Consider the following 24768-nt stretch of genomic DNA (forward strand, 5'->3'; position numbering starts at 1 on the left):
TTGAAACAATTGCTTTAATATGACGATAAAAGAATACATTTTGATTATGGATTCTTATTTTTATCGAATGCATGTTACGACTCAGACTTGTGATAATTTGACTTTTCTGAGATTGAATACCAATCCTGAAGGCAGTATTCGAAAGAATGTAGAACATTTTGGAACATGCAAGTTTAATCAATTGTATTAATGAGAACACAAAGGCATACTTGATGGTACAATATCCATTAATCCCTCGGTTCTATGCATTACACGAGGTTCATTCGTATTTGACTTCCACCGGCACACACCCATCATTGCTCAAATGGATGGGATACTTCAATCGTAGTACACATTTGTTGATTTGTTTTCCTACAGCCAATTGAATCAGTCATGAGTGCATGTGTTACACAACACTTTTTAAAGATGTGACAAATAAAAGTAGATCCAAATGAGATCATCTTTACAATTTGATAAATACAATCTTTACACCTCAATTCCACGTGGCGTGGGGATTGAAGCTTTTGAATGGGATTTAGTTAGTGCAGTATCCACCAAATGTTGCAAAGACCTTATCATAGTGTTATTACAGTTAATTTTGGCAAACCCCTTTCAATATGCTTAAAATGTCCCTGTACAAGTACATAGAACATCAATGAAAGTCACCATAGCCCCTGCTTCCGCAAATGTATTGCAAGTTTGAAATTGCCATATATAAAAATATCCAGTGTGGGCATGATATATCAAAAACTGATAGAGATGCATAGATGTTATCTTTGGTATCTGGAATGGACCTTGCCATGACCACATTTGAGTATCTTAACACCATAGATGCATGGATCCAGTTTACATGGACTGCAGGTACACCAGGATTCAAATGATTGGATGTGCACCTTCAAGCAGAGAAAAACAGCCGTGTTCTGTAGAGTAAATAACAGGCAGGAATAGTCTTTCTTTTCTGATGAGTTTTCAACATGCATACACATTACATGGATTACAGTTAGTCAAATGATTAGGCTAAAAAGCATTGTGAGTGATTGAACAATATCTGAAGAGATGGCAAACAGATTCTTGGAACTAAATCATCAAAAAGAATACATTTTGCAGGCACGATCCAGTGTGGAAAAAAAATTCCAAGTATGAATTTAATTACTAACATATATCCAGAAGAGAAAAGGGAATCTGGTATATGGATCAAACTATTCTGTACAAAGCAAAAATAAAACTTATTATATTGAAACACTTGAAGATTTTTAATTGGATCCTTAGTTACATGTTCTACTAAAAGTTCCTCCCAACTTTGTGTAGGGATCATACAAACTTGAGAAAAATGCTGTTTCCTACAACTAGAAATTCAAACCCTATGTCGAAAAAAGGGTACTTGCTCATGCCTACAATACAATTGTAAAAAATCACAAATGGACCAACTATCCAAAAACAGGACAGATAATGCTGCAAGGTTTTGCAACACGTGATAATATATGAAAATAAATGTGATATGTATACAATCAAGTGCACATTTAGTTAATATTTTGGAGAAGATGAGAAAAAGAGCAGTGGAAGCTCGTAAGTCTAACTGAAGAAATAATAATCGCAAGTTTGCCATAACTAAACTGTTTAACAAGGCAAAACCTCAGATTAACAAAATGAGATTCCAGTTTGTGGATAGTTGAAGATTCCCAGAAGACTGGGACATACAGAATATACTACTGTGTAAAGAAGCATTTTAGATAGGCTTTCTCCAATTGGTAATACCTCATGGAATGTATGGGGAAACAATTTACATTGCTACATATGGTTTAAGTTCATGAAAATGTGCCTTAGTTTTGAAATATAATTCCCGATATTTGAATATTCTGCTAGTAAATAAGAACCAATAAAAGCACATCATCCTATGAATATGGCTGTTTTCACCAGATCTTGGGTGACAACAATTAGGAATGGAAACACCGAACATCTAGCCAAGATGGTGCGATCCAAACATGATGTTAAACCAGTGAAAAGACCACATATTATATTCATGGAGGATGACAAAGTACTCCATTACAAACAGCAGTCTTGGTGAGAAGCACAGAAAATGGACTTTCAATTACAATTGGTGAATGGAGGGGCACCAGTCATAGAAAACCATAAGGATGGACTGTAGACAGTTGCCTGCATGTTTGAGTAATAAGTAACAAACGTTAAACCCCTTGACTTATGGGAAGTACATTTTCTAATGGTGCATGCAAAAAGGGTGCCATGAATTTGAAGAAACTTTTATATTTTTGTGTTGGTGGGGGGGGGGGTTGCAGGAACATAACGAGTGAAAACTAGGTGTTCAGGAATATGTTACTGTTTATATATGAAGCTCTTGCAATACAATTGATTAGTCTTTTTGCTGACAGTGTTTCCTCCTGATGATGGTTTTTACAGGGTTCGAAAGACATTGAGTGATGTCCTCCTCCACATTTTTTAGAATGTAATTGCAGGAATAAGACCTGTTGCATAAAGAGTGTAGTGCTTTGTCAGATGATTCAGAAGCTGACATCTACAATCATTATAATTCGTCCTGTGCTCTGTTTGTTTAAGCCTTTTTTGTGCCTGGAAATGCACCAATTTAATGACCGAATTTGGCCTGCTCCTGTTGCCATACAATATATATTCAGCATCCTTGGAGGGTGTCATTGTGCCTCCCCCATCTTCAGTACCAATTCCCTCAAGATTGGACTGTGCTAGATTTAGAACCCTACTTGAGCGCCTTCCATTCTCAGCAGCTGATAGCAGTGTGGAAGCATGCAGAAGGTGCCTTAGATCTTGTCCTCCAGGTTTTCTGGTGTATCAATGAAATTAAGGGCATCAATCCCACACCCAGACTTTCAATGCTGGTTACATAGTAAGTAAGGTTAAAGTATGGTAACCAAACTCTTCTGTACCTCTTCAATGTAGACCTTTAGCTCAGCTTGTGTCCCATCATGTGGCGGCCCCTCCAGATCAGTTGTTTGGTAAATTGTCCCTTATGAATCTACTTCCCAGGTGTCGTCTTGAGACTGGGCAACCCCCACCTCCACTCCTCAGAGATAATTTGGGAGACTGTATATAACCTTCCACCCCAGTGGCTCGTCGTTAAAGCTTGTAGGTCGGAAGAGCAAACGTGTGCTCCATTTTAGAGGAATAGGTTCTACTGTTGTCTTTTATCCGGGGGATTTAGCTTAGTCATCTGATAGTCAGATTGCTGTGTAAAAGCTCAATTTTTAGAAACTGTTTCAAGAATCACAACTAGGGCATTCACATCCGTGGGATGGCTGAAGGACTCCCAATGACCTGCGAAGGTCAGTGGCCCTGCAGCAGCCACCGCAGGTGGACCTAGAGGCAGAGCATCCCCACCACCTGGCTCCCTGACACACTGTACAACTGCGTTCTTGTGCCTTCAAATTCCACTATGTAGATTGGGAGCCAGTAGCGATTGCAGCAGATGAACAAGCTGTTGAGGGTAACCCATATGAGCGCAGTGATTTTAATCTTTTTCTCTCCACTCCCCTTAGCCGCTAGGGTGCACCCAGAGGTCCCAGGAGTTCATAAGCCAATCGTCTTCCCTCTGAAATACTTTGAACCGTTGAGTGCTGCACTTCCACCTGGCTCTGAGAAGTCCCCGTGAATTTTGCCCAAGTTCACCGGTGCAGAGGCCAATCTTCACTACCGCCACAAGTGTCATCAGCTCCCACTCTAGGGTGATGCGAATTCAGTGTCAAACCAGTGCTGCTTCTTCCGTGCCTTAGGCCACAATACCAACTCTGCCCTCGGGCAGCATACACTGCTCCCTTTCTCGAGCTCCACTGCCCTGGCATGATGGCAAAGTTGGACTCAGTGGAGTGCGGGAGAGTTGGACAGGGAAATGGGCTGTGAGCTGCACTGGAGCAAACTCACCAGTCCATCTTGGGCACACCCCTGGATCTTTATCAGGCTGTTGTACAGTTCATGTTGTCCCTTAGTGAAAGTAATGGCTAGATCTTGGCAGTTTGTTCAGTGTGTGAATAATTATGAAGTAGTGTTAAAAATATAGCAGGAGTGTTGATTTTCTTTCTAATCTATATCTTACTAATCAAGGGCATGAATCAATATGGGCAAGTAGTTTTACAAGTGGGTGCTCTTAATAGATAGCTCCCAATTATCGGGATCATCAGAAGTGCAATGAAGGCGTTTAGTGCACATTATGGCAGTTTGAATACTTTTGAGACAAATCTGGTCATGATCTTATAATGCCTAATGCACCTTGCACAGTGCCTTACATTGTAGTTTTCTGATGACCAGTGTCTAGTGCCAGACCTTTTAGTGTATGTTGAACATAAAGTTATTTGGGCACAGGACCAAAGGCACAAGGACATGACTTTGCACCCAAATTGTTCTTGTATCGATGCCTCAATGGGTATTGGTGGTTTACTATTTCTTAATCAGTATGTGCTTTACTCTGGTGCCAGTAGATTAATGACACTCTCCTATCCTTGAGTCTTCAAATTGTAGTCTGCGACGAACCACTGCACTGGCTAGCTGTTGCTATGATCTGTGTGCGTGGGCTTCTTTTTATGAGTCCCCTTGGCGTATAGGCCAGGGCCCCCTTGAGTGACCTTGCAATGGGCCACATGAAGTCCTCCAGATAAGGTGCGTACAAGGCCTTTTTACACATGAAAATCTTGTAAAGACAGCTTTATTTTTTTCCTGTGTACATTTACACAGAAGTTTAGAGCAGAGGGCAGTTCAAAGATCAGGTTACGTGATAGAAACCAGAAGGCTTCTTTTGATTTTTATCTACATGGATGTAATCGCAAGCCCTGGATAAAAGCCCCTGAAACAGAATGTATTTCTCTGAAGCCTTTCAAAAAAAGAATGCACACTGTGATACAAGGAATGGTTTATGTCCATTCATCTTCTGCTGTGTTGCTGCTCATGGAACAAACAGAAGCACTGTGCAAATTTATTTTCCTAGCATTTTAGGATTGTAAAATTAATAAAAATGGAAAACTATATTGCAATTGAGAATTAATATTTTGTAACCAAGTATGCTTTTTTCCAGAGTTCATGTGCTGTGTGAATAATCATGCTAAGGCAGATCATTTGTACACTTACAATTTTACACTATATTTATAAAAACGGTGTGTACAATGATGACTATTCTGACTATGCACAATCTAGTTTATATCCATTCAACGTTGCAGTTAATGGGGTGCATTACTATAAATAGTCAGTGGCAGTCTTTGCTGAAGGCTGAGTGATTGTCATTACACCAATCACAGGTGTTCTAACCTCTCAAATCTTCAAGACTACAATTAATAAATCCAAGCGCTGTTCAAATACAAACAAATGAGTTACATTTGTAAATGAAATAGCAACTCTGCAAAACCTGTCCCTGTGATAATCCAGATGGGCATTTAACTTTATGTAGTGCTTCATACATGGTTAATCCAACATGATTATTATACCTCAATCGATACTCGGTTAACCGACCTCTGAAGGATGTTAGCCAATAGGATAGCTTGGCTGGTTGTGCACTCGTTGCTGCGATATGTGCATGATCTGTAGGTTGCAGGTTCCAATCCCAGCAAGGCCAACTCAGCCTTTCATCCTTTCAAGGTCGGTAAAGGAGTATCAACTTCAGTTTGGTGATAATTGTGATAAACATGTTCTATGTACAGCGCTTTGCCAAAAAGGCTATATAAATGACCATTTGACCATGAGATCAGATATAGAATTTAGCATGGAGTCCTTGCCTCTCTGCACTGTTGTATTATAACATTGGCATACCATTAGGTAGTAATAGCTCCAGGAAATTAGTACTTTCATTAAACATCAAAAGACAATTCTGCTATCGAACCTCAAAACAGACAATACAATTAAGGTTTGCTTTACTATGTAATTGGGTAGGTTTTTGTTTCCAACATTTAAATATATACAGGTGAGATCAAATGACTAGACCTTAGAGAAATAATGAAAGGTGTCATCTGTCACAATGCAGAAAGCTGCCGCATAGTAATGATTTCCATACAGTTTTTCCACGCGTCGGCTGGATGTCGTGCATTTTACTGTCTTGTAAAGGTGAAGTCATTTTCACTCTCTTAAAATCACATTTACTCTCAAAGTTTAGAAATAGGGAGTAAAATACCCCCACCTTAAAATCGTATCTGGAGCACTGGCCACATGGGTCTACATAAGCTTCTACTTGGCCTTCTTCATGCGCTACGGTAAGTAATTAGTTCATTATTCACCAGCGTAATTTGTTCATTATTCAGCTCTTCCAGTCACTGCTTCCTTCCCAGCCTACTGTGCATTATTTATACGATCTTGAGACTGTTTTGTCAAATTATATAGAACATTTTTGGTGCAGACTAGTTTAGATAGATACCATGCTCTAGTGGGGGGACATTTTGTATTGGAGCTTTGTTAAAATGATTTATTACTATATGCTGTTCATAATCCTAACATTTAATGGTTTGTCCAAAAGGGCTTGTAGTTAGAAAATAGTGGATGCTGTCTTTTGATTGTGGCTGGCACCCTCCCATGAAATAGACTGAGAACTGAGACAATATGCCAAACATGAAGGCATTCCCCCCCCCCCATGACTGAACCTCTCAGCAGCCTATGTAGAACATTAAATGGCATGGATCCTCGTGGGTTAAAATCAATTGGGTAGGAGGGTTCACTAAAAACGTTTCCTTTTAATTTTAGTAAGAAAGCCAGTATCCTACTGGGGTTGTGACCAGAGTTTTGCATGTGACTTGAACCATTGCTTCGCCAGGTTCTTCAGTTCACACGGTTAAGACTTGCACTTGGTCCACTATGATAATCCTAGCTTGAAGAGGAACCAGAGGATCAAGACTCCATGAACAGGGAAATGGTTTTTAGTGCATTCGTAAAGGTTGCCACCCACTAGAAGCGCACAACCCATGCAAAGCTCTGCAACTCACCCTTTGGGTCCAAAAGCAACACCTGTTTTTCAAGGCCATCTCTCGTTTCCATCAGATGTTCAATCCATTAGGTTCTCAATAAAAGCACATACTTCAACATCTTTGCTATGATGCAGTGACCATCAGCTTTGAAACGTTATGTCTGCCTTCAAGACAGTACACTTGAGCCATTGAGAATACGGTTTGAAGTGGAATGGTTGGAGGAGTCAGGGGCCAGTAACAGCCTGTCAGCCTGATCCTTAACTCTGGCCGATAGAGGGATCAGGGCCATTAAATTCCATTTGCATATTTCTTGTGTGCCCAGTTGCCCCCTATGCCAGAAAAGTAAGTAAGCTGGCCACCATAGGAAATAGTAATGTTATGTACCTTTACCATTTTCATGGATTGGCTGGGAGTGTGCAGGACTGTCACAAGTTTGGTATACAGGTATGTGGAGGGTGGTGCAGGTAAGCCAGGAGAATAAGCTGGCAGATTCCACCAGCATCCCAGGTCACCTGATTGTCCGTCTCTGCTCCCACGGGTGCTGAAAGTTTTTAACACTGTGCTGGCTTTTCATAGAGACAACCAAATACTGCCATGGGAGTTTCAAATACTTTGACCCTCACTGCATGTCTGGGAATTCTCATTTAAGTATGTCACTCTGGAGAATAGTCTTCTAGGTAAATGAAATGTTACTGTGCCTCCATTTACCATACTCGTTTTATTATTGGGGGTTGTGCTAATGCAGATTTCTCTATCAATATGTAGTGCGCTGTCTTTGGCTCTGTGCTACATTGATGGGTTTAAAACAGTTTATTTTTATTTCCAGTACAAATGTACTCAACCACTGAAACATTTTCTAAAAAGGCATCACTAGATGAGTATGCCAAATTTGATGGGAATCTGTTCATGGCGGGAACTACACTGGTCAGTGTGTAGGGGTGAACCACTTTTCAGTGCTAATAGGCATGTGTCCCAATCTTTCACAAAATGTCAAATTGTAATTGGTCACACCTGACTTTGAGGAGTTGCTCTTTTACATGTTGATCATACCCTTTCTGAGATTCAGAGAAAAGGTCAAAAAGGTTATTTACTGTACTTGTGGCAGTTATTATGAAATCTGTGTAAAACCTTACCCTATAAACGTGCTGTATACCTGAAGATCATGTTTTAGGCAGCTATGTAGTGTGAGAACCCAGAGGGTGTCTCACCCGCTAGTCCCTGGGAAGATCTCATGTGACCAGGGCACAGCTATCGCCTTTGGATCCAGGCCCTAGGGGTGGACCAGTGTGGGAGGATTCCCTCGATGAGGGGTCTTCGGGAGTGGGGGTGAGGCAGCTGATGGTGAGATGCTGTATTTCCCCCCTTTTTTGTTCATCTGCCCCATTCTATTTTGTAGTATTTTCTGACATTCCGTTTCCCCCTCACCCCCACACCTCCTCTTTTTACTCAAACACTGGGCCGAGGAAAAGGGTGACTGAGTAACAAGACTAATTCTCGCATCGTAGTGGACATGACCCGTTAATCGGGTCAGGCAAATTCAGGCACTTACACTAAGTGCATACACCTGATAGCAGTTGGCTCTCCTCTCATGAGTAAAAGGCAACACCTAAAGACAAACTCGGAGCAAGGCGGAACATGAGTACTAGCAGAACTTCTGGGACAAATGCACACCTACTGGAGCAGAGCAACGGACCAAGGGACGAGAGCAGCTGGCCGAAAACCCCAAGGGTCCCTACTGGAGGTTGTTGCCTCAGGCAGACCGCGAAAGACATGTGGAGACGGCCAGATACCACAAGTGAAGATTGCATTTTGTTTCAAGGATGCCAGCGACCCTCCCCGGTGAACGGCAGAGTTGGGGAGGCGAAGCCAAGCCTGTGAAACTAACATTGACTCGTGAATTGGAAATGGCAAAACAAGAAAGAAGCGCACACAGCTGGTGAGTTGGCAAGCGACCTGAGAGACCGGTGTGTGTCTTAAAGCGAATGAAGTAGCAACATTATATAACAAGTGAAGACTACACACGTGTGGATGAGACGCAAAGAAAGGCAGACCCTTGAATGAAATTTAAAGTGAAATACAGCTGCAAGATCAGCGATACTAAGTAACGGAATGGTCAGGCAAAAGGAAACAGCCCATTTGAAAGTCTCTGTGAATGATGCATTGTTTGAAACTAAAGGGCATACAAACAGCAAGAGTGAAAGTAAATAGTGTACGTTAATTCGAAGTGGTCCTGCGGTGGTCTGTAAAGACAGCCACGCACATTTGAAAGTCTTTGACATCTGAAAGGTGTCCAAGCCCGATTGAGGGAGACCCGAAGTACAATAAGCTTGGGGAAGGGAGCCCCCTTGCAAGTTTGTGTTTTAAATGAGTGGTCTGAGCCCGGCAGAGGTGGAACTTTGTGAACTTTGTGTTGAAGTACAGTTTTGAAAGAGACTTTAACGTGGAAGGCCAGGCGGGCGTCAATCCACGGTCTGGAACTGCTTAGAGTGTTAGAAACCAAGCCAGATTGTGTCATCTTGCCTACAAGGACAGCCTTACTCTGTGAGGTTGAACGTGAGTAGAGCTGGTTCAACTACATTTATTCTTTTGAACACTGATTTTTCCTTTGCATACATTTCTCCTTTTTACACTTTTTGTACAAGAGATAGGGCAGGTATTAGGTTTTTGTTAGCATAGGCCGTTTTGCTTTTGACGGACTCCACTAGGACAGTTTTGTTTATCGTTTGATGGTTGACTACTCCCATCTTAGTTATAGGGCAAAGTTGAAGTTTCTTAAACCCCAACATTTTCAATCAAGGTTTTACAAATTGTATCCATTGTGTCAGTGTCATACTTGTGATACCATGACTTCCCTACAGTAGTAAAGTGCACACATATGGTTCCATAAACGTCTGTTGGGTCTGTGCACAAAAAAGCCAAAACCTATTTAAGAAAGCGCTCCTCTAGTCTCCAAATTAATACTGTTAAGAATTCTTGGATGTCGGCACTTCTCCCCGAGGGAAGCCCCTTCCCATGAGGCCAGGGAGGTGAGGCCGATACCTGATAGTCCCCATGGGGGTGGTACTCAGCGGAAGGCTATCATGGTGAGTGAATCCGCCTCTAGGGACAAGGATGAACATCTAAGGGAGAGGAGGAGACGTAGAGCAATAAAGTTCAAAGGGCCAAAAGCATTAAAAAAGGGGTTTACAAGAAAGTTCCAACCAGCCAATATAAAATTAGACAAAGGACTATGTGTAGAAAGTCAGCCAACCAGCACGAGAGGCAGTCCAGTCCGGCAAGTTCAAGAAGCGTATGCTAAGGAAGCTGTGAGCAGCCCGATCCTCAAGTAAGAAGGTGGAGAGGGGAATCCTTGACCCGTTGGTCTGGAACAGGTCTGAGTCAGAGCTGGACGCTGGAGAGCAATGGCATGACCCGAATCGGGTCGACCAAATGGTCAAAGAACATTGTGACCGCCAGCAACAACCTGCAGTGCAAGGGCACATCGAGCAGGTAGAGGTAGCACGAACCAAGACCTGCAACCACATCAAAAACTGGCAAAGAGCTCCCAGGAAACGGGTAACTAACAGGAGTAAGAGGAAGTCCAAATGGGGACTGGGTGTGACAGAAGATAAAGGTAACAGAGTGCCTCAGTAATCTTCTTCCTCGGCACAGTAGTTGGTTGCATACCACTACTGAAGATAACCATGTTAGAGAGTGCCTCAGGCGTTCTCTTCCTGTGCAAAGTGGTTGGTCGCAAACCACTTTTGAATCGGACAATAAGAGAAAGCATATTGCAAGTCAGTTTTCTCGTGGCAGTAAATGGCAGGAGAGTGAACCAGGTCTGCCAAAGCCAACTCACATATAAGTACGGGTCTGGGACCCGCACCCACAAGAAAAGGAGATTGCAAACCATTCCCTGCATCGTAGTGCTTGGCAGGAGAGTATACCAAGTACTCCTGTGGGGAAGAAGAGAAACCTGGTTCTGGGACAATTGGATATTTGCTTCATGAGAGGCCACGGACAGGGAGTCATTCCCCTCTTGGTGGTGTGAACTGTGCTGAGAAAGGTCAGGGGAAGAGAGTAATCCCCCCTGGTTTTGTGAACTGTGCTGAGAAAGGCCAGGGGAGACGAGTCATTGCCCCTGGTGTGGTGAACTGTAAAGCAGAGCTTGAAGGGCCAGGAGAAGGGAGTCATTCTCCTGGCAATTGAACCCACAAGGAGGATCAAACCAGTGATCATGGGAAAGGGAGTCATTCCCCCTGGGATACAAAGTATTGAACTTTCTGACAGAGTGTTAAAGGATCTGTAACCTTTTTTTGTTTGAAATACTAAAACCAGGGGAGCAGTCATTCACCCTGGTGGAGAACGTTCCACTACAACTGTGCCACATAATCCAGGAGGAAGGGGTAATTCTCCTGGATCAATAACTTTGGTACAACTGTTTAGTTTAGTTACAAATGTGAAGGACAGAGATGGGGACATTTTGACACAGGATTGTGGACTCTTTAAGTTGCTAAAACATCCTGAGAGACCATTAGCATTTTAGTTAAGGCAGGGAAACCCCCCCCCCCCCAACCCCCAAAAATACTGCTGCTCGGCTTGAGTTTTGAGCATTGCCACAATATAGAGTATCCTCTTCAGTAGCGTTGTATAACATTCAAAGCAACCTTGGTCCCTGCATTGGGACATTTCAGGACCGTTGAAATGGCCGTTTAATTACTAAAAACCTGTTTTTTGTGATATATATATTTTTTTTTTGCAGTAAGGAGTCTCCTACCAGCCTTGCCACAAAGGTGGATCAGCTTGAGAGTATGTTGAAGATGCTGCAGTACGATTTGAAGAAGGTAAATGTTTAAATTATTTGGTAATGCCAGCTTGCGACTGAGTACGTTGTATTCCTCCCGCAGCTTTATAACTTTTGTGGTGAAATAAAGTGGAGTCATATGACTAGACAGCAAAAGAGATCTTGCCTAAGGAGGTGAGTAATTGGTGATGCAAATGTGGAAGAAAAGGCATGTCCTTTTCTAAAAAGGCCATGCCGCTTGTGGAAGACATTTGCATAATAGAGTGATAACCATTGCTGAAGTCTAAGCTAGGCCTGAATGAAGCAAGGTTCTCCATGAAGGCTGAGGGTCGCTATCAGCCCTTTATGCCTCTGATTGCGGTGTTTATCCCTCTGAGCGCCCCGTGTGTGTGTGTGTGTGTGTGTGTGTGTGTATCTTTGCATCTGTGTTCCACGTGCCCCTTTTAAAAAGCAGAAAATCAAGATGACCACTGACAAAAACAGAACATTTAGTCTTTTCCATTACTGTTCGCGGTGGCCTGCTCACTCGAGACAGGTCCGGCTGGTGCTGGACTCTGGACTGGAGGTTTAGGTGGAGGGAAACTGGGAAGTAGGGGCATGGAGACGATGAAAACCACAAAGGGGTGGGTGGGTGCGGGTGCCATAGAATAGTGGTCTAGGCAAATTGACAACAAAGCTTGTATCATCCACCATGGGGCGATCAACACCATGGCCACCTTCTTTCACTTAGTCTTCGCTAGCACTCTTGCGATCAGGGTGAATGGGGAAAATGCTTATTCCCTCCCTGGGACCTGAAGCTGGAGGAGAGCATCTGTTGTGATGGCTAATGGATCCAAACGCCTGCTGAAGAAACAAGGAAGCTGTGGTTTGAGCCTGGAGATGAAGGGGATCTGGGGCTGCTCTGTTCCTCTAGCCTTGCAAACAAATGAGGGTCCAACCTCCCCGCATTGAGATCTTAGAGCTTCCTGGAGTTCCAGTCAGCCACCATATTGGAGATGCCTGTTAAGTACTCTAGTACCGACAACCTCCTCTGAAGATTGCAGTGCCAAACGTGTCTTGCCAGTTTCGTTAGGGGTCAAGATCTGTTGCCGCCCAGGTGGTTGAGATACACAGCACAGACATGTCCATCATGAGCAAGATCCCAAAATCCACCTTATTACGAAGGATCTGACAGTATGTAAGCTCGAATCTCTGGGGACTGCTTCCCTACAGTAGAGCTATTAAATGAGTACCAACTTCGGTTGGGTGATATTGTATGTAAATATGTGCTCTGTAAAGCGCTTTGTATTAAGGCGCTATATAAATAACACATCATTATCATTATTTCCCCACTGAACTCCCCACCCATACCGGCTTGTATGATATTCCATAATCTGGCCCTAGAGGGAGGTAAATGGCATCCATATATCCCAGCTGCCATTGGAGCTCTGTTTATTTGAATTTGTATTTTTTATTTATAGAGCGCTTTTGCCAAACCGCTTTGACATTATAATCAATCGACAACGGTACAACATTACGAAACGGCAGTGATTAGGCATGAGTTAAAGAGTTAAGTAAATGGGATTTAGCGGAGTCCTGAAAATATAGTTGGAGGAAGTGGACTGAATGTGTAGAGAATGGGAGTTTCAATGTGTGGATGCAAGGAGCATAAATGAGCGAAAAGAAGGGGTGCACAGTGACATGGGGACTGAAAAGAGAAAGAGGAACTGCGAAAATATGGAGTGAGCAGGAGTATATGAGGAAACCAGAGAACAGATAAAGAGTAAGACCATGCAAAGATTTGTAGACAAAACCAAGAAAGTGAAGGAGAAAATGGAGATCAAAGGCACGCAGAGAAGCCGAGATGCGAGAAGGAGTAATAGATGAACGAGGGGGGAATCTGAGAAAGTAAACTAATGCCGGATTTAAAAAGAGAGCACAAGTCAGCAAGACGAAGAGGGGAAGACAAAGAAAAGAGCAGTAGTTAAGTCGGGAGAAGACCACAGAGTAAATCATAAGCTTGGTGGCCTAGAAGGAAAGACATTTTGCAGCACAGTGAAGATTGTTAAGTTGATAAAGAGAGGAGAGAGGGGTCAAGTGACCCCAAGATTGCGAGCAGTCGAGGAGAAAGGGAGCATAGTTTGGGGGGGGGGGGAAGAGAAGCAAGATGGGAATGGATTGAAGGAAGGGTATTATGAGGGGAAGTAGAGGCCCTCAGTCTTGGAAGGGTTGAGTTCGAGAGCGGGAAGCCACCCATGCTTTGACTACAGAAAGACGAGAAAGTGCCCTTTAGAGAGGGCGAGAAAGAAGAAAAAGAAAATTGTAACAGCATCTCCATAAAAATGACCCAAGAGATTAAAAGAGCTGATGAGTGCTGGGGGGGGAATGGTATACAGGTAGAAAAGAAGGGGGCCAAGGACTCAACACTGACAGACCCTAAAAAAAAGTGGGTGCGAGGATGAGAGTTGTCCAGCCTAGGATACACATTAAGAACGGTTAGAAAGATGGGATTCAAATCACTTTCGGACAGATCCAGAAATACCCAGAGAAGAGAAAGAGGAAAGTAGAATAGGTCAAAGAGAGTAAGGATAGTTGATAGCTTGTTGTATCTAGCAAGGAGAAGTGAGTTAGAAACATGTAGAAGAGCAGACTCTGTGGAGTGGGCAGTAAGAAAGCCAGATTGAAGAAGGGGAAGAAGATAGTAAAGGTGAGATGAGAAATCTGAGAATAAACAACCCTCTCAAAGTTTAGACCACAAAGGAAGGAGAGCGGTTGGATGAAGGTAAAGGCCAGGAAGAATCGAGAGTGGGCTTTTTGAGAACAGGGATGAGGACAGTATGTTTAAAGGAAGATGCGGAAAGTAGAACAAATCAGAGAAAGGATGGTGAGAGTCGTGAAATAGGGAATCACAGAGTGATAGATGTAAGAAATGAGGGAAGAAAGAATAGGATCTAAAGTGGAAGCCGCAGGGTGATCATGCGACAAATGGAGGGAAGTATCGCAATCAGTAACAAAGGGAAAGTAAGGAGGTATGCAGTGTAAGAGCAAAGACTGGAGACAGCAGTTGAGAAGAGCAGAGCGCAAGGAGGAGAGAGCAGAAGGTGAGGGTAGGGAAGGAGGAGCGCAACATTGAGACTTGAGGTGAAGAAATCGGCGAAATCAGTGGCTGAAAGTCTAAATGAAAGAGCAGGGTATGGAGGATGGGGTGAGTGAATAGAATTAAATATTTAAATAAGATGGCGAGGATTATGTGAAAGGGAAAAGCTTGAGTGAGGAAAGTACTGCTTTTTGGCACAGAGTAAGAGTAAGGAGGTATGAAGAGAGGATAAAGAGTGGAGATCGTCCAGAGAGCAGGTCTTCAACTGGCGCTCAGCCTTCCAGAAAGAACAAAGAAGACTAAGAGGGAGAAAACCAAGGTTGAGATGGTTTCTTGGAAGGAGTAAAGGGATGAGAGGGAAAAGAAGTCTAATGTAGAGCGCAAAAGAAGGGTCAAGATGAGAAGCAGCATTGTCGGAAAGAGCAGAGAATTTGTTCACAGGGACAAGAGAGAGGAAAGAAAGGAGGGGAGGGATCAAAGGAGTGCAGATCACAGTGCAAGGGAGGAAGAGGGAGTAAGAAGGTGGGGGAGAAAGGACAACAGGTGATGGTCAGAGGAATAGGTGGGGAGAGGCCAGGACAGAAGTATTGCGAGGAAATTAAGTCAAGATAATAGCCAGAGGAATGGGAGGTCGGTTTGATAATCTGGACAGATGAAGAGTGACGGAGGGGGAAGAAGAGGAAATGATGCATGAGTGGTCTCAAGATGGAGATTAAAGTCCCCAAGAAGAAACCGAGGAGATGATTGAGGAAGAAGAAAAGACAACAAGGAATGAAGAGAATGGGCCACGTGGCCGATGAAGCACAAGGAAAGCGATACAAATTACTAAGTACCTTAGTACAGGGGTCCCAGAGAGGAGCCCATTCACCTTTCGGTCGGATTCTGATGCTGCGTCGGAGCACTTTCGGCTTGTTGGATGTCTCCCCTCCATCTATACTTCCTCTCGTTACCCACAGCCATTGACTCAGTCAAAGCATCCCATGTCACCTATCTGATTACTACCCTATGATCTCAATCTCGCAAACGTACCTACTTTACAAGCTGTGCTGGCACCTCCTCACTCTCATGTGATCTCTTGATGTCTGTTCACGACTTTGCCCACTATTTCTAAAGTTAAAAACATTTGACACACCCTCACCACCGGCCTACTCCTGCCCCCTCCCCACTGAATGTTTCTGCTCTTTCTTTTTATGCACATTCCCTTCAATTTCCCTTCATGAATTGGCACCTATCCTTCTGACTCAACCCCTCCTGCTGACCCGTTTGCCTCACCAAAGGGTCAAGAAGCTTGCACCACTCAACTTTACCTATCTCCCTACCCTCTTCAACCTTTCCCTCATGATTTTCCCAGCCTTCAAGGTTGCAACTGCCCTACCTGTGCTGAAAAAGTCCTTGGTTGGCCCCAATAACACGGCCAACTATGCTGTATTGCTCCTCAAACAACTTGCATTTAGCCGGATTGCCTCTGATCTCGACACCAATGACGTGTGTGATCCTCGCCAACCAGAATTTTGCAGCCACCATGCTATACAATCAGCCCTAACCTATGTCTCTAACTTTCTGACCTCTGCTCACCACTGCAAACAATACTTTATCTACTCAACCTCTCAGCCACCTTCGATACAGTGTACCACTCTTTTCTGACCTGTGCCAACATTGGAATCCAGCACCACTCTGAAATGGGTGGCTTCGTACCTTTCTCAATTTTATTTTACCATCTTGTGGAACACTGACACCACTTATCCGACCACCCTCTTGGTTGGTGTCCCCCAAAGCTCTGTCTTTGGCCACTTAATAATTATCCTCCTCGGTCACCTTTGGGATCTCCCATCACCTCTTCGCTAATGTAATGCCACTGCTTTTATCCTTCCCCATTTTTACTTCTGCGCTCGCTGCTTTTTTCTTGTCTTTCTGCGACTAGTCACTGGATGGCAATTGGTTGATTTATGCTGAACACCTCCAAGAGTCAAGGGATCCTCTTACTGCATCGAATGCCCACCTCGCCTCCTTTCACCCTTCTCTTTTCTCCACCCTCACACCCCAGGAATGCTAATTTTGGGTCTTTTTTTTGTTAGCAGCCTAAACCTTCACACTTTGTTAAATCTACCCCTAAAAGCCAATATTAACCTGCTTTACTATTAGGAAAATCACTCCTCCTAAATTACACCACCAAAACCTTCACACTGACCTTGGTACTCGGGGCCACAACGCCTGCATCAACTCTTATTCTACTTCTTCCCTCCACTGAACAAAGTCCTCAACTTCACCACCCAGACCCTCTACAACCGTTCGTGCTCTTCTTCCTCAAAATATTCACCTATGCCGGTTGGCTGTCCATAATAGTACAGTCACTCTTTAAGTGCCTAATACTTATTTTCAAATCCCTGCATGTGCTTGTACTCTTGCGCCCCCCACATAGCTATTATCTCCTGCTGCTTTCCTCTGCTCTAGTATACACTGATCTCTCAGTTCCCAAGCACCCGACAGCTTCTCTCACTCCTTTTACCTTCTTTCTCAGTCCCGGGAAATGCCTTTCCACTCCATGTTGAAATTGCTACTGCAAATCTGTACTATAGCTCCACCTCCTTAATCAAGAATAGGCACCTACTTCTGCATGTATCCCCATCTCAGACGATCCCACTACTAAGCCGATTAAACGTACTACTTTGCACATAGTCAGTCCTCTGGGATCACGATCTGTTAAATGTCTGTCTTGTCTCTTCTCTGGTTTCTGTACTATGCATTCCCCTTCACCCCTACCAGTCATTTGTTCGCTACCCCTCTGATACTTTCCAACGCCTGCCTCACGATTACCCAGTTCACTGTTGATTTTTGGCGTTAGGTGCTTCTGGACAAATCACCTTTATCATATTCCCTCAATAAATGCAGTACTTGCACATCCATTTTCAGAAATACCCTAATTTCCTTTCTTACAAAGCCCTCCCTTCACCTCCTCAACTTGCCTGACATTTATCTCAGTAATGGAATATTCTTTCCAGTCATGTACTTTGAAAGGGATGTGTAAACGTTCCTCCAGCACCAGCTCTCATCGCTGCATTTGCTCCTTAAGTACAAACCTGGTACCTGTCTAGGACTTGGCACTGAGATAGTGACCCTTCTGGGCGTGGATAATGCCATGTCCATGATGAACATGGTGGTCTTTTTCCTTGTGCTTCTAGAGAACTGTGGCTTCCGACATGGATATCCATGGGGCATCTTTCTCAGTTCTTTTCATTCTGCAGAGTAGGTGGTCATGCCCTCTGTTTTGACTAGTCAATCCCAGTTCACTTATGGAGGGGCTTCCAAGAAGGATCACCTCCCTTTTCTTTTTTGTGTGCACCAGGTGTTGATCCTGGGTCCCAATGCATTTGCTATTTAATCCTAGGCCTCAACTGCGCTACAGTCAACTAGGCGCCATGCCACTCACAGGCCACAACAGGGCAACTCCCCGGTGCTCTAGCCTCAATGAGACCCACCGCAGTCTCTCACTACCTCCCCCATCACAGAGCCCACCTGCCCTCCACAGCACTCCTTTAACCTGCTCCCCCCACCTTTCCCCTGCCCTCACCACACCTTCCGGCCTCAAACTGTCACACTCTCCCCCACCCACAGATCCCGCTCTGCACAAATAAGAGCGGCAAGATGGAGAGACAGACTAGAGAACATCCTCTCACAGAACACACCACAAAATGCAGCAAGACGCCCATCACACCATCTTCGCCAGTAACCAACCGCTGATACCTCCCACCCACTTCCCCACCCTTCGCCTAGCAAGAGAAGCTATAGCCAATACACCATTCACCAGAGAACCACCTACTCTCTCTGACACTCCCTTGAACACACACATTACAAGGAAAGGTCAAGACCGCAGGCACCTAATTCCCCCCCTCACCCCTAGCATCACCCATTCTCCAACACAGTTCGCAACCACTACCACCACAATATAGGTTACGAAACCCCCCCACCCAACCCAGTCCTAGCTTTGATCACCCCCACCCCGTAGACTCCTCTGCAACTACTCCCCCTTGTCCTGGGAGGATAGCTCAGGGCCGACATGCTCGTCTTGGAAGCAAAAAGACACAGAGCAACACAAGTTCAATCCCCAGGTCCGCGCTTCAAAACCTCTGGGTATTAAGCGTGTTATAAATAAACTATCATATCGTATGCCCCACCCCAAGACCCCACCTCTTCACGGACAGTCCCCTGTCCCCCCACCTGCTCCATCATCTCCACACTCCACTCCCCCTTGTGCCCCTCCCCACTGCCAGTCCCCACATCAAACCCTGATTTCCACCCACCATCCTCACCAACCCACTACCCACAAAGGCATCCCACCAAATATCTTGCACCCTCATCAACGCCAGGTTGGTCTCTGAAAATAAACTCCACATCTATGACCTCATCACAGATGAAAACCCAGACATCCTATTCATTAATGAGACCTGGTTCTCTGATGACTACAAACCCCTAGCACACAAGACCGTCCCTCCTGGCTACACCCTTACCCTCCGGAACAGATCATGAAGGGGAGGAGGGCTTGCAATACTACATAAAGACCAAGTCAAGCTAATAGCTAAAGACACCAACACCACAGACTATGAATCCCTCCTGGTAAACTTCCAAATCGCACTACCCGCCTCACACACCTTTCCTACTCCTCTACAGACAAACCCCCCCCTCCCACCCCCCGGCTATAACAAAAACTTCAGACTCATTTGGCAAAGCTTTGGCCGCCAACCTTATCCTACACCCAACTTTCACCACCCTAGGAGATTTCAACATGTGGTCTGACTCCCCATCTAACCCTATGACCAGGTCACCCAGTCTAGATCCACTCAATCTGAAACAGCACACCACCACTCCCACGAGAGGCCACGCCTTTGACACAATTTCTACCACTGAAAACATATTTACCCAGCCCCCTCGCCCCCTCTCGTGGTCCGATCACTCAGCACACTCAGCATACCACTCAACACTGCGGTCAGCAGCCAAAACCCCTCGTGCCTACCACCACCCGCCGCCTCTACTTTCAAACTATGGAACAAAGGGGTAATCACCCCAGTTCTTTAAGTCTCTCCCCGCAACTCCCTCAATTCACTCTTCCTCGCGGAAGGACCCCCAGCAATAGACTCCTTCGATCTCTGGCTCACCAATGCCCTAAAACCCCCCACCCCATCAAAACGTACCTCACAGAGATCTGGACCAATGCCGAAGTGGTATACTCCCAACCTCAAACCACTCAAAACACTCAGGCGCCGCCTGGAACGGACCTGGGGAGCTCACCCCTCAGCAAAACCGCCCTTGCAAGGCCAACTAGAATTTACAGATCAGAAATCAGAAAAGGTAAGAAATCATTCTATGGGAACAGAATTCAAAAGGCTTGCAACCCAAGTAAGGAACTACACAAAGTCATAGCAGAATTCAAATCCCCTGCATGCTCCCGCCCCTTCACTCCTAGCTCGCAAGCCTTATACGACACCCTCTCGCTCCACTTCTACAATGCCGCTAACGAAAGACACAACTCTATCATCGGCAAACAAAAAAATCCCACCGGCCACTCGCCCGCAGCCCCCCATCCAAAACCCCCCGCAATTACAACTCCTTCGGCTCCTCCTTGCCCATCACACACCAAGAATTCCTCTTGCTGGTAGCAGCCAGCCATCTGTCAGGCTCCCCGTAAGACCTGCGCCCCCCCTCAATGCTCAAAAAAATAGTAACCTCCACCTGTGCAGGTAATGTCGCACGCACAATCCTGAATCACTCACTCACATCAGGTTCCTTCCCAAGAGCCCTAAAATCATCCTACGCCAAATTCATTCTCAAACCACTCTCGACCCACTCCTCCCCCAAAACTATCGACCTATCTCCGATACGCGTTTCATCGCCAAACTGATTTACCACGCAGCCTACAAACAACTTGGTCAATTTGTTGAAGCCAACCACCTCCTAGACCCAGCGCAATCAGGCTTCAGGCCACTAAGGGGAACATAATCCTCCTTAGTCTCCATCTAGGACGACCTAAAAGGAACGGCCAATGAAGATGGCTGCATGGTCCTCATCCAGCTTAGATCTATCTGCAGCCTTCGATACGATCGATCATTTGATCCGACTAGTCAGATTACAAACACTAGGAATAAAAAGTACAGCCCCATCATGGATCTCCTCCTTTATCTCCAACCGGTCGCAAATCCTGCACCTCGACCAGTTCACATCCATATCACGTCCAGTCTGTAAAAGTGTACCCCAAGGAGCGTCCATTTCACCTCTAATCTTCAACTTTTACATTCAACCCATTCCCGCAATCATCCGCTCATGCAACCTCACCTGCTAAAACTACACAGATGACACCCAGATCATCCTCAAAATCCCTAACTTCGAAGGCTCAGGCCGCCCGAACCTGGCATCATGCCTCTGACGTTGATTATTGGATGATGACCAACCATCTCATCCTCAATCCTCAACCCCGGGAAAACAAAATCCTAGTCTGCGGGAAAACATCACACATCGCCCCAACCTATCCCCTAGCCCGAACCCCTAGGACAAGCACCGGCACCCTCTAATGTGGTCAAAAACCTTGGATGCAAATTTGACTCAGATGTGTCCCTCAACTGCCACACCACCTCTGTATCCAAAACCTGTTGCTTCCACCTGCGTATCCTCGGATGGATTTTCCCCTACCTCACCTATCCTCACCGTTTCTCGGCCATCAACGCCATCATCCTCTCCCGCCTAGACTAGGCAAACTGCCTATGCCTAGGAGCCACGGCATCCCAACTAAGGAAGCTACAAAGAATCCAAAATCGGCAGCACTCCTGCTCATTAATTTAGCCTCCAGAGAACACATCAGCCCTACTCCGAGTCCTCCACTGGCACCCTATTGCCCGACGCATCACCTTCAAAGCCATGTGTATCACCCATCGCGCAATCCACAACATCGGCTCTGAATTCCTCAGAGACAAAAGTGTTCCCTACCTACCTTCCAGGAACCTCAGATCTTGCGCGCCAATTATCAGGAATTCCCTCCACCTACACATCCGCAACACTAAAAACCACCTGAAATTTAGAAAGGCCCTTAAAACCTGGCTATTCCCAATTCTCGCTTAATCCACTGCACCCTGTGAACACACCACTAATAAACTCCCCCGTATCTATCACATCTCGGGAGCCGGCAGCTCTTGCAGCGGTTTCACCTGACACCCTACCACATATTGCTCAAACACAACTGCCAGCCGACTAGTACTCCAGGTAAGCCAGCGGCCTCGTTGCGACACACCTCATCCACTATCAACCCACACATAACACCCCCCCACCCGACAATCACAACCCAGGGGCCGGCAGCTCGTGCAACGGTTTTACATGACAAACCACCACATATCACTCGTGCTCACGTGCAAACTTGACATTTTTTCCAAACCGTTCACGCCTGCGCTAAGGCATCTTTTTGCAGGATCAAGCCAGAGCGATTAGGGGCTTTCAAGATTAGGGCTCACAGCAACACGCCCGGTCAGATGGAGGTAACTCTAGAGTTGGACTGTCCAAGTAAGACCTTAAAGACCCGCCAGCTGACTGGTACACCAGGTAAACCAGCAGGTTTCTCAAATTTAGGTGAAGCATTATATGATAACCACTGCACTTCCGAAACCTGGGCAAGGTTTCCACTCACTGCACAGGGTTCTCGAGTATTGGTGCAGCATCCATCTTTGTATTCTGTATGACGAAGCCTACGGCGTTGGGATGCCTGGGCCTCTCTCCCATGGTGCAGGTTTCTCAAGTCTAGGCGTGGCCTCTGCCTGTGGTTACCATATGCCTAAACTTACTGCACTGTGGAACATAGGCCTTTCCCCACTATGCGGGACTCGCAAGCCTAGATGTAGCCTCCATCCTCATTTAATAAACGCGTATAGCGGCTACAGCATGAAACCTAGGCCTATCGGTATAGTATTCTCAATTATAGACCTGGATAACTATCACCCCAGCAAAGCAGTCTCTCAGCCCATGGTACCTATATCTCAAACAACTAGTGTGGAAACAGGCCGCAGGCACGGCCAAGCATCCATGCACGATAGCAAACGACTATGGCTAAGCACATCCGGTCTAGTTGGCACATAGCCGTCCAGACTGAAACACCTGATGTAACTCAACACCTCTTTCACTAGCATACAGCGACCACCACCCAAAAGGAACCCGGTATTGCTGGCTGCACATAGACTCTCTCAACAATAGCAATCTATCTCCAACCCCCAACAGCACCCACACGTGTCTGACCTCTCTTGGGCTGCTTAGTGGAGCCTTGCCAGCCACACAAGTCTTAGAACGGCAACATGCACACATGCATCTCCTAAACTAAACTCCCTAGAATCTTCAACCCCATCGACTACTTTCACCAAGGGCGCTCAACCAAGAAAAAAGCGCATTGAGGCCACACAAGTAGGGAAAGAGCGCTATATCAATAACCAAATGCAAATTTACATCGAGCTGTTCGGAGAAGGGTTTCTGTGCAGACATCTCCATCCACCAGTGAAGGTGTTATCCATAAATGACATTCTCCTTTTGAGGCACTGTATCCATGTCCAGGCCCAGAAGATGTATGTCCTCACTGCTAAACTCAACCCAAATAAAATGCTATTTTCTATTGACTCCCTTACAGTCCTCTTACTTGGTTAAAACCTGGCTGATTTATCTTCTGTCTGCATATACATATACTTGATGTCTGCTGCTTCTAGTTGTTCTTTTACCTAGGCTGATTGCACACTTTGTTAAAGCACACATTTGTATACATTTTTAGCTTTCTATGTAACCGCTTTCTTTCCTAAAAAATAAAGATCAAACCTTTTCTATTTTAGCTCTGTTCCCTGCTTAGATTTTGTTCATTGTCATTGCCAAGATATGGCGAATGTAAGAAAGTTTGTGTTAATCAGTCGTAGTCTTGATTTCAATAAGCATCCCCTTATTCCGGCTCTGCTCCAAGATTTTGGAGTTCCCTGTGTGTCAACATTCAGCTTCTCCTTTCCTAGTCTACACTCAGACACCACGCTGTGCCTAGCACACCCCATTGATAAGACAAACCGCCCTTGAATCATGTCCTTTTCTCAAATTACAGCTGACTCCAGCTTCCTTATACAGGAACCTATCTTCATATACTTACCATGGTAAGATCCAATTAGTACTCACAATATCGCTCTCATGTAAAATTGATCACAGACAAATTCTAACCCTCTACCCTTTCATCCTTGCTCCTTTGTGCTCTTTTCTCTACCGCTCTCCTCTAACTGGCCCGATCATCTCCTGATTATTTATTTTGTCCTTCAAACTTGAAATGTACCCCCTTGTCATGATTTACACACATTGTCACTATACTATCCATATGCAAGGTGAATATACTCATGTAACAATACACTTGAACTAATGTCACGATCCACATCAACATTCACGGCTCACTATCACCACCACCAAACCAATTGGAATTGTCACCTTCACACCACCTTACAGCCTTGACAAAGGCCTCTTGGTCGAAACACATGTTTACTTTGCTCATGGAACTGACACTCTCTTGTGTAGTATATATTATACAAAAAACAGCAGTAAAACAATTTGAATAAAAACCCCTATACACTCCAAATTCAGTGGTAAGTCTCATCATTTTCTCGTGCTGCTCGCACTACCCTAATGAGCAACACATTTACGAATCCAGCGCCAAGATTGACTGGGTTCCCAAACCCTCTCACCCCCTTTTCTTGTGTGGAAACAACTTGTGTATCTGGGCAGGTGAATAATCTAACTGGTGGCTGTATTGAAAACGTGTACGTTTATACCTACTGTTAAGGGAACCCATTTTGGTTTGTCTAGAAAGGTTTTCCCACTGTTTATTCAATTGGGATATCCGAAGGTTGCTCTCAAATTTCTTCCTGGATAGATCCTTATTCAATGGTCATAACTTTGAAATATTAAAAGGACATTCAATTCTCTACTCCCTGTACCTTAATCATGTTGCGCAGAACACCAAACCTGGC

At 44.9% G+C, this 24768-nt stretch overlaps 1 protein-coding gene across 4 annotated transcripts in view; it reads left to right on the plus strand.

Annotated features, from left to right (window-relative positions):
- Positions 1-24768, plus strand: part of SIPA1L1 (signal induced proliferation associated 1 like 1) — a 1823374-nt gene that overhangs the window by 1771630 nt on the left and 26976 nt on the right. For all 4 annotated transcript variants that reach the window (XM_069638601.1, XM_069638604.1, XM_069638602.1 and 1 more), the window contains one exon: positions 11641-11722. In XM_069638601.1, coding sequence (XP_069494702.1) covers positions 11641-11722 — 82 coding nt within the window. The remainder of the gene's footprint in view (positions 1-11640; positions 11723-24768) is intronic.

The sequence above is a fragment of the Ambystoma mexicanum genome, chromosome 14, assembly GCF_040938575.1.
Source record: "Ambystoma mexicanum isolate Mex_15411 chromosome 14, UKY_AmexF1_1, whole genome shotgun sequence".
Taxonomy (NCBI): domain Eukaryota; kingdom Metazoa; phylum Chordata; class Amphibia; order Caudata; family Ambystomatidae; genus Ambystoma; species Ambystoma mexicanum.